This window comes from Diprion similis, chromosome 1 (assembly GCF_021155765.1).
Source record: "Diprion similis isolate iyDipSimi1 chromosome 1, iyDipSimi1.1, whole genome shotgun sequence".
In the NCBI taxonomy this organism is placed as follows: Eukaryota; Metazoa; Arthropoda; class Insecta; order Hymenoptera; family Diprionidae; genus Diprion; species Diprion similis.
The window spans coordinates 8,156,939-8,167,091 of record NC_060105.1 but is presented as its reverse complement, the minus strand read 5'-3'; the positions used below and the strand labels follow the sequence as shown (position 1 = coordinate 8,167,091).

The 10,153-nt window shown below is 36.5% G+C and overlaps 1 protein-coding gene across 1 annotated transcript; it reads left to right on the top strand.

Annotated features, from left to right (window-relative positions):
* The first annotated feature begins 2,928 nt into the window (after positions 1–2,928).
* LOC124407566 (glutamyl aminopeptidase-like) lies at positions 2,929–8,800 on the top strand. The gene is made up of 15 exons (XM_046883825.1): positions 2,929–3,351; positions 4,094–4,529; positions 4,902–5,049; positions 5,180–5,450; positions 5,546–5,716; positions 5,802–5,899; positions 6,025–6,159; positions 6,232–6,530; positions 6,669–6,754; positions 6,838–6,965; positions 7,199–7,402; positions 7,510–7,589; positions 7,669–7,817; positions 7,985–8,117; positions 8,210–8,800. Exons 1-15 carry the CDS (start codon positions 3,111–3,113, stop codon positions 8,574–8,576), a joined length of 2,946 nt encoding a protein of 981 aa, XP_046739781.1. The 5' UTR covers positions 2,929–3,110; the 3' UTR covers positions 8,577–8,800.
* Positions 8,801–10,153: the final 1,353 nt, after the last annotated feature.

The following is a 10,153-nucleotide window of genomic DNA, read 5'->3' as shown; positions in this document are numbered from 1 at the left end:
GAACTAATTTTCATTGAATTTAAATTATGTTATAAGACTGTCGGAGAAACCAAAACAATCTCTACGCGAGTATTTCCACACTTTTTCAAATATGGCTTCTTACACTTTGATGTTTTATTATGGATAATAATTGTGTTAACATTATGTGACCTAACAGTGTCAAGGTGAAAATAAAAAACAGTTGTTATTCCTGTTCTGGACTTGTTGCAGAAAACGGTAAGTGATTATGACAGGTATAAATTTACATTAATAAACTGCCTATTTGCTTTCGCAAAAACATGCCGACAACACACTTAATGACACTAAACTATAGTAGTCGGAACGTATCTGCCAAATAAAAAAAGCAACTAATCACCTTGTTTTCTTTCGCCGTATAATGTTATCAATCATCTAATTCAACTGTCGAAGGAATTATTTACTGACGGCGATAGCAATCTTTCATTATCGTCCACAGCGCTACAAATATTGCATCCGCTGCTTCGATGATTGGGGTAAAAATCTTCATTGCCGAATGTTATCCATACGAGAGCATCGACAACCTGATTCATTCAATAAATATCACGTTTCTCTTTGTCTTTGCAGAAAAATGTTATAAAAGCTTTGATATAATCTAATCTTTCGTACTCGCCATTAATCCTTCTTTTATCTATCACAGATATATCTACATTTATGATACATGTGCACGGTCGAGATAAGACTATGTGTTTACAAAGAGAGATATTTTTTCAAATCCATCTCGGAGCATCAGTTACTTTCCGTTTTTCAATCGAATCTGTCAAGCTGAGCAGCGGCAAAAATGATTTCCTGGTTAATGGCAAACAAACTGCTCATTGTTTTTGGGCTATTATGTTTGGCTTTTGCCATTTCTACCATAGTTCTTGCGGTTCAAAATTCAAATCTTAATAACGATCTTCTCTACTGTAGGCGCTATGGATTCTCGAGCATCGTTTCCGAGTAGACATTGTGAGTAAATGTAACACTGCATTTCATTATGAATTCATATTTATTCTATATCGATAAGAAGCAATCGAAAAATTATTATTACTCGTGATTTGTTAGCATTTCGAAAATGCACTGTACTTCGTATTATAGGAAGTCAGTTTCTAAGAACATTACGTTACAAATAATTGTATTTTACCCTTTGTGCAACAAGTTTCCTTGTTACAGAGAATGTATCGATGAAGCAGTGAATGGATGAAGTGTAATACGTCTGATCTCAAGGAAAACGCAAGACGGAATCAACTATCGCAGTCAAGACACGATCGGAATTTGAAAAACTTGATCCAAGAAAGAATCAACTACTATTCTTAATAATTAACTAATAGATAAAACCGAGCATGAATAAAAATTAGTGCTGCTATTCGTGGTAAAACAACTCGAATTCTTGGTCAATGTGATTGCCTAAATTTGCTTACACAAGCATGCATATCATAAAAAGTGTAACGTGAATTATTACAGTGTATTAGTTCCAGCTTTGTTACCATCGGGCTAAACGTGATGTAAGCGCATTTAGCGATCGTTTTTATAATCTGCCAATGCTGAAGCAATAATTCGTTGCACAGGTATTTCTATCAAAATTACATGCAACGAGTACCAGATGGCCTGTGACCTGCTCAACGGTTCTGCAAGTTAGGTTGCCTATCACAGTCGCAACGGCGCGGCGTGTGCAACATTATCGCATTTTTCTAAAATCGCAGAATTTCCGATTCAGCGTACGTGTAACGTACAATATCAGCTGATCTGGTTTCACAATGTTTAATTATAAATAGCAAAAAGAGAAAATAAGAATAGAAAAAGCAGAAGTACCTCAAGATTTACAAAGTCTACTACGTCTTCGAGAATGCAAACTGTTCCATCCAGACTGCCCCAATGATCGCAACTGTGCCATTATGCAATAAAAATCTTGTCTGCGTAGGGTTTGTTCGTTAATTTAATCCACTTACGGTACACCTTGCGGTGAACAGGTCAAACGATGATTGGCAAATGTCAGTCACCGCGTCGTTTGTATACTGATGACTTTTATGTTTAAATAATAGAATAATCGGTTAACATACTGACTGCTTTCATGAACGTGTGTGTCTTTGATCATTTGCATTTATCACTTAAATTCAATTATTCTCTCTCCACGTTCGTTTTTGAAGAATAAAAAAATTTATAATGGGTGAGAAAATATGCGATACATAGACGAATACATTTCTAGACATTTTGACCGCTTGACGATAACACCTAGTGTAACTCCTTTGCAAGGAAAATTAACACCAATTAAACGTTAATTACAATTTTGTGCACGTACAGATGCGCAAGAGCTGCTAGTCGACGAAGCACCAAAGTTTATGCGTTAACCCACGTGAACCTGCCATACAGTCATCCCCCACGCGTTCGCTCTTTATAAACCTTTACGACATCATCTCCTCATAAGCCATTCATACTTGACTTACTCTTACTTGAAGGAGAGAGCTATGAGGTTATCGGGTACACGATTAAACGAGAGTTGTGTTTTGCTGGTCTCGCCAGATAAACCGCTGATCAATCCGCCAAGTGGAAGTGTTAAACTAGTGCATAGAAGTATATTGCGTAGCGGAATTTGCAGGTACGACTATTTCAGTTGCAAATGGAAACGGATAGAGTGAAGTGGTACACGGGTTGAACATTGTGAGATATCAATTAATTAAGACTATTACCTTAAACTGTGAGGTTTTACGCGAATTGCACTCACGAGTAGTTAAAAATAATGATATTAACCTGCTACTTAAGTCTTGAAAAATAGACCGTGTCTCTGAATATCTCAAAACATGTTTTTGTAGAACATTGAGATTAGTCTAGGTCAATAATTACATCGGACTTCGGTGACTTTACTGTGCTGCTACACACATGCTGTTTATTTTCAAAGATGATGTACAGTGTTTACAGTTAGATTCTGACGGTATTATCGACATACTCATATGCATAAACTTTCACCCATAGTTTCACAATTTCTTCATTCGACCGCGATTGTTCTATGCGCTCAACACATGCAGTGACCCAGTAAATCGACGCAGTTCTACGAATCCTGCAAAGTTGTTTCGAATATCCGCGCATGCACAGTGGATTATTGTTCATCGAGTGGTTTGATGATGAATGATCACGCTGGAGGGCGCAGCGTCTGCCTGACCTCGCTCAGAAACTCCGACAGCGACTATCACAACTCCGATGCTGATTCAGAGCCAAAGGAAAAGAGCCGGCGGAGAGCCGGTGGAATATTGTTCAACTTTATTTGTGGACTCTGCATTGTTCTCGCCTTAATCTGCGCCGGCCTGATCACTTTCATTATACTTCTGGAAGCCAGATACGACATCTCCGAAGCATTTGCCGGTAAGATACGTACTTAATTTGGTGTTGATCAAAGTAATTCTGACACTTCAGACTTGCGGCGAAATATCGATGAACAACACGGTGAACAACAAGTGCAGAACTGCGCGCAACTATTGAATGAAAGAATGAATCCGATTGGTAGCAATAGATCAGAACAGCGGCAAATCTTATTTATCAACTTTTCCAATGACTTGTAATTTTGTTATAAAAGCAACAATCTCTTCGCTACTGGGATTCTTCTTTTTATACAAATAATCGTTCCAATTGCGACTTAAGAAAGTTGAGTGTGCAAAAAAAGTAACGATTTAACAGACTCAAAAAAACTCGATAACGTGCAGCCGTTTTTACCTGTGACATTCAACAAACATATATCATGTAAACAAGAGAAACTTTCAATTTACGTCACACGTTTTATACTTATATTCAGTGGAAGAACAAAAATATGTGCACTAGTATGTTTTTAATCAATCTGACAACAAGAAAATAAATATATTCCTTAAGTATTGTATCAGAAGAGTCCGTACTGCAGAGTAATTAAAAAGAAACCAAAGAAATACTAGACTATAAAAGAATGTTATTCTCTGTTTAATCCAAAATTTGTACATATGGTACACATCTATTGGTCTTTGACCTTTACTTAGTCAAATGTTTCTCTAACACCATATCATTTGCTTAGCCTTTCAATACAAATATAGCTTAATAATATGTCGTTCATAACAAAGAAGAATACTTTTGCCCACAGATTCTAGTAAAAGTGACTACCTTGTCACCATGCCACAGAACGAGACGCTGAATGGCTTAACATTTCGGTTGCCAAAAAATGTAAAGCCGATACACTATGACTTGTACTTGTTCCCTGATCTATCGAAAGGAACCTTCAAGGGAAACGTTACGATTGCAGTAGATGTATCAGAAAAAAGGGACTACATTTGCCTTCATCAGAAAGATTTGAATATCATTTCTACAAAGGTGGTCACTATTGGCCGCGAGAAAAATTGGGAAGTTGAAATTCAAGAGAGTTATGCTGTTGAAAAATTAGAAACATGGGTAATCGCATCGAAAAAAGAAATTCAACCTGGACTTTATAATATCACGTTAGAATTTGAAGGGGCCTTGCAACCAGATAAAATTGTTGGCTTTTATTCCAGTACTTACAAAGATGAATTAAAAAGAACAAGGTAAGCAACTCTGAAAACTCCTTAAACGTGCACATGTGGTATACAAGTGATTACCAATCAAGACTTGATCTTTAAAGATGTTGTAAATAGAGGAGGGATTATAATCAACTCATCAACACAATCATATATTATCTTATCCGCTACTGTCAACCTGTAAAAGGTTCTGAGATGTTTTCACCTATCTTTTAATCTTTCTATCAATGTCAATAGATTTGGCTCATAGATTACAATTTTTATCATATTTTCTCTTTCATTGCCATATAACAAACTTAACGCACTTGTTTTTAACAAATAAAGTATATTCATTCATGCGATAATTACTTTAATGCATAGTAAATAATAGTTACAATCAAATATCACTGACTTTTTTAGGGCAATCGCTACATCAAAATTTGAACCCACCTATGCAAGGCGTGCATTTCCATGCTTTGATGAACCAGGATTCAAAGCAGAGTTTTCAATCAAAGTCGTACAGCCAGCCGGCGATGGCTACACGTCCCTTTCTAACATGAATGTCCAGGTAATATTGCATTTTGTTTCCAGAGAATGTTAGAATTGTATTGATACTGCATGATTGTTAGTTTTTCTTTTAGTTCAAATTAAGTGATATACATTTCATATCATTCTATTCTATCATTTGCACCTTACAGAGTGCTGAAGTAAACAAACCTGAGCCAGGTTTAACGACAGTTACATTTGCCAAAAGTGTGCCAATGTCAACTTACCTTGCTTGCTTCATCGTAAGCGACTTTGTGGCTGTGACAGAAGAAGCCAAAGGTCTTGCAGGACGGACTTTTCCCGTAAGTGTTTATACAACACGAGCACAGCAATCGAAAGGTGCCTTTGCACTGGACATTGGAGTAAAAGCTATAGAATACTACATTAACTTATTTAACATCGACTATCCACTGCCAAAGCTAGGTTTGTATTCAAATAGGCTAGTTTCACATTATCACTGAATTTCTCTATTCCATCTGGATGAATAAAAATTTAGAATACACTTGGTTTCATTTTAGATATGGCTGCTATTCCCGACTTTGTTTCTGGAGCGATGGAGAATTGGGGTCTTGTTACGTATAGAGAAGCACGTCTCTTGTACGACAGTGCTAAGAGTTCCACAGCCAACATGAAGAGTGTCGTCACTGTAGTGTGTCACGAATTTGCTCACATGTGGTTTGGTAACCTTGGTAAGAACCACAAAATTGGATCATAATTTTTCTTTGTATCAAGCTATGATATAAACTGGTTTTTCAAACCTTTCTATGATTTCAGTGACCATGGCATGGTGGAATGACTTATGGCTTAATGAAGGATTTGCTACCTACATGGAGTTTAAAAGCTCAGATGCTATACTTCCGGAATGGGGCATGGTCAGTAACACAATTTTATAGTAAAATAGTAGTTTAATTATTATCAACGATTTTTAATGGATTTTTTCCTGATAGTAAATCACATTTAAAAATCTGACACTCAATTTTCACTTTGGTGCCTACAGATGGATCAGTTCTTAGTTGATTTGGTTCACCCAGTTTTCAAAACTGATGCCACTCTCAGTTCGCACTCAATAGTTCAAACCGTCAGTAACCCTGACGAAATAACAGCCATCTTTGATGTGATTTCTTATAACAAGGTTTGCTATAATTTATTATTGTAACTACATATGAATTCTAACCAGTTATAATAGAAGCTCTATTGATTACAGGGTGCGTCCATTCTACGTATGCTCGATAACTTTATTGGCTCTGATATTTTCTACGCAGGAATAACTAAATACCTGAATCAATACGCGTATCAAAATGCAGAGACATCTGATCTCTTTTCCATTTTGCAAAATGCAGTTGATTCAAGTTTGCATATCACAGATATCATGGACACCTGGACTAGGCAAATGGGATTTCCTGTTGTCAATGTCGTCAGAAATGGCAATGTTTATATATTAACCCAGAAACGATTCCTGGCTGATCCTAAAGCCGCCTATAACTCGAGTGATTCAAATTATGGGTATGGAGTTATGCCATGTCTTGAATTTGGAATTTCTATCACAAATTAGTTAGATTTTCAAGTTTTCTGATACATTCTTCTCACCAATTCCCAGCTTTTTAAGTGACTGAACCTAATAATTTAGTGATTTTATTTTAGATACAAATGGACTATTCCCATTACCTACACAACTAGTGCGAGTTCCAAACCAACGCTGGTATGGTTTGACAAGGATGCCAGTAGCTGTAAGTTACGAGAGATGTAAATCTTACATGATTATACTATGTTGATGAAATTGGTTCATAAGCCTAGTTCTGATACATTTCAGTGTCTATTACTCTTGACGAGTCAGTACAATGGATCAAATTAAACAAAGATCAAATTGGGTATTATCGTGTGAATTACGAAAAAGCTGAGTGGATGGCACTCAGTAACGTTTTAAAATATAACCACAAGGTGAGAAACTTCTTCGCTAGCTATACTGCAAAATTTCACAACAAGTCATTATAATCAATTGGCCAAATTTTTGGTAATACAAAGCAAGTGTAAGAGTGGTATTGAAATTTTTATTTGCAGTAAATTTTTCTATTTATGCAAAACCCAAAATTATATCAAGTGAATCATTATTCAGGTAATATAAAAAAGTAGATCATTTAAAAAATTCACTCATAAAATGTTTAATTTCACAGACATTTTCTGCTTCGGACAGAACACATCTACTGGAAGATGCATTTAGTCTAGCAGATGCTACTGAGCTGGACTATGCTATAGCAATGGACATGACTGCATATCTTATTGGTGAGACACATTTTGTCCCGTGGAAGGTCGCTGCTTCAAAACTGAGCACCATTAACTCTCTACTTGTCTCGACAGACCTATCCACTCGTTTTAGAGTATGTATAAATACCAAAAATCCAACCACTACTTTATGTTATGTTATCTTTTCAAGTTGTATTGACCATAACTACATCATTGAATTCACTCAGCTCTTGGCTTTCAGAGTTACGTAAAAAACTTGGTCAACAGCACCTACGAAGCTGTCACATGGACAGTGGGTGTCGATGAAAGTCATGTCACTCTGTAAGTAATAATTTTATTGCAGTATATCATTCATGTCTTCCGCCGGTCTCTTAATATCAACTTAATGATATATACCTAGCCGTCTTCGCACCACCATCTTAGAAATAGCATGCAGGGTTGGTCATGCTGAGTGTTTGGCTGAAGCCGGAAAGCTCTTCACTAGCTGGATAAATGATCCATACGATAATCGCCCTCATTCTGATGTTCGATCTCTGATATACTACTATGGTATGTTCATAACTAGCTGATGATATTTCCTTGAATGGCAATTTATATAGATGATTTGTCGAAATTCGAAGGAAATATATTTTATGGCGTACCCTGTTGTGAATTATAATTATAAATTGACAATGAGAAAAAATAGATGATACGATGTATGATTTATTATTTTATAGGAATGAATTCTGTGGGTGGAGAGGCTGAATGGAACACCATGTTCGATAAATTTGTCAATGAGACAGATTCTACAGAAAAACTGAAACTGATGCATGGTTTGGCGGGAATTAAATCAGTTTGGATCCTGAACAAGTAAGAGCACGTTATCTGTATTGAAAATAAGCTCATTATGCTTTGTTGTGTTCATGAAAGTTGGATTATTTTAACATGACATGTTTTTATAGATTCATTAATCTGGCGATCGATGAAAAGTACGTTAGATCTCAGGATTATTTTACCTGTATTAATAACATTGCCGCTAATCCTGTCGGGACGCCTCTGGTTTGGGATTGGATTAGAGAGAACTGGGAAATCTTGGTCAAACGTTACACGTTAAACAACCGCTATCTCGGACAACTGATTCCAGGAATTTCTAAAACTTTCGCTACTCAGCTCAAGCTCGACGAAATGCTAGCTTTCTTTGCAAAGTATCCGGAAGCAGGAGCCGGCGCGACTTATAGAGCTCAAGCCTTGGAAACTATATCTAACAATATCAAATGGCTTGAAAATAACTCTGTCAAACTTGACTCCTGGCTGGAATCTAAGAAATAATTGTAATGATGTGGCCCATGTACTCGATTTTATTGAGGTGATAAACTCTTCTATGAGAGAAATGGATTTTTATTGTATGTATACTAAAGAAATGTGAATCATCAGCAGTATACATAAACATTTAATACGTGAGAATCACATTTGTCATTGTTGACTAGTCTTTATTGAATCTGTCCACGTTTCTTTCATGAGAACGGATGAAATTAATGATATTACTCGTCTTGGAATCTTGTATTCAAGGAGTTTTGCAGACCTTGATGATGAGAAATAAACATACATTTCTTCACAGTAATATACACGAGGCATCAAATCATTTATTCTAGAATACTGATATTTTGTACATTTAACATAGTTGAAGATAAGAGTTAAATACTATTTCAGATACTGTATATATTATACTGTATATACTATCAATCGATTTCTCTCGCAAAATTACGTCGGACTAGTGCCCTAAAGAATTAATTGCAGCACTTTTCAAAGTCGTCGAAATTTTCGCTAAAAATCCAAAGGGGTTAGCCTTACTTTTTTTGGGATTTTTGGAGCCGAAAATTTCTGGTCTCCGAATTGATTAGTATGACAGCTTCTTGGCTAATTGGAGCCCTAGGAACTCAAAAAACACATTAAAAAAAGCGTAGGACCGATAGCAGAGAAATTACGATGAATATCTGCAGTTTTTTGGCTGTAACTTTTGATCCGTTGCTCGCAGCGTATTGGGACTGCGCTAAATCGATTACTCTTGCAAAATTACGTCGAATAGTGCCCTAAAGAATCAATTTCAGCAGTTTTCAAGGTCGTCAAAATTTTCGCCAAAAATCCCAAGGGGTTGTCTCACTTTTCTTTGGGTTATAAATACGTTTTTGCAGAATCATTTTCTATGATGTGTTTCAGACTGATCAGACCGCCAGGAGCTCAGAAAACACATAGCAAACTGCCTCGGATCAACAGCAGAGAACGTATGTGGGAAACATCACGTTTCTTGGCTGTAACTCTCGATACATTGCCTCACTTAATTCCTCACCTGTAATACTGAAGCGTTTGAACTTAGTATTAACAATTTCATCGGGAATAATGAGTTCAACTCCATGTTCGCCTGGGATATAGTTGCAGATGTTTTATTTTTTAGGTTCTGTAGCCAATATTCTTGTTCATTATTTTTATATGAATTTTATCAGAAAATAAGAATCCCGCGTCCATAGAACTAATCGTTGATAACATGTCTGTAGAGCCTGAATAAAAACATGAATATAGAATTCATGACTTATCACTTACCTGTCCCCACTGCATGTCATCAGAAATTTCCAAAAAATTGTATCTAAGTAACAGAGTGATGATAGAGTAATCGACGAGGGCAGCCTAATTAGAGGCAACCAATTTCATGTAGTGTATAAGTGCCTAATTATAGGCAACCAACCTTACATAACGTGAACGTGCCTCATTATAGGCAACCAATCTTACATCACGTCGGAGTGCCTAATTATAGGCAACCGATCTTACATGACGTCGGAGTGCCTAATTATAGGCAACCGATCTCACGTCACGTAAGAGTGCCTAATTATAGGCATCCATACCCGTGTATG

Excerpts from the sequence above, each read along its gene's own strand:
- LOC124407566 (XM_046883825.1), top strand. The coding sequence starts at position 3,111 with ATGATGAATGATCACGCTGGAGGGCGCAGCGTCTGCCTGACCTCGCTC. Across the intron at positions 5,717-5,801 it reads CATGTGGTTTGGTAACCTTG|TGACCATGGCATGGTGGAAT; the intron begins GTAAGAACCACA and ends CTATGATTTCAG. Across the intron at positions 8,118-8,209 it reads TCAGTTTGGATCCTGAACAA|ATTCATTAATCTGGCGATCG; the intron begins GTAAGAGCACGT and ends ATGTTTTTATAG.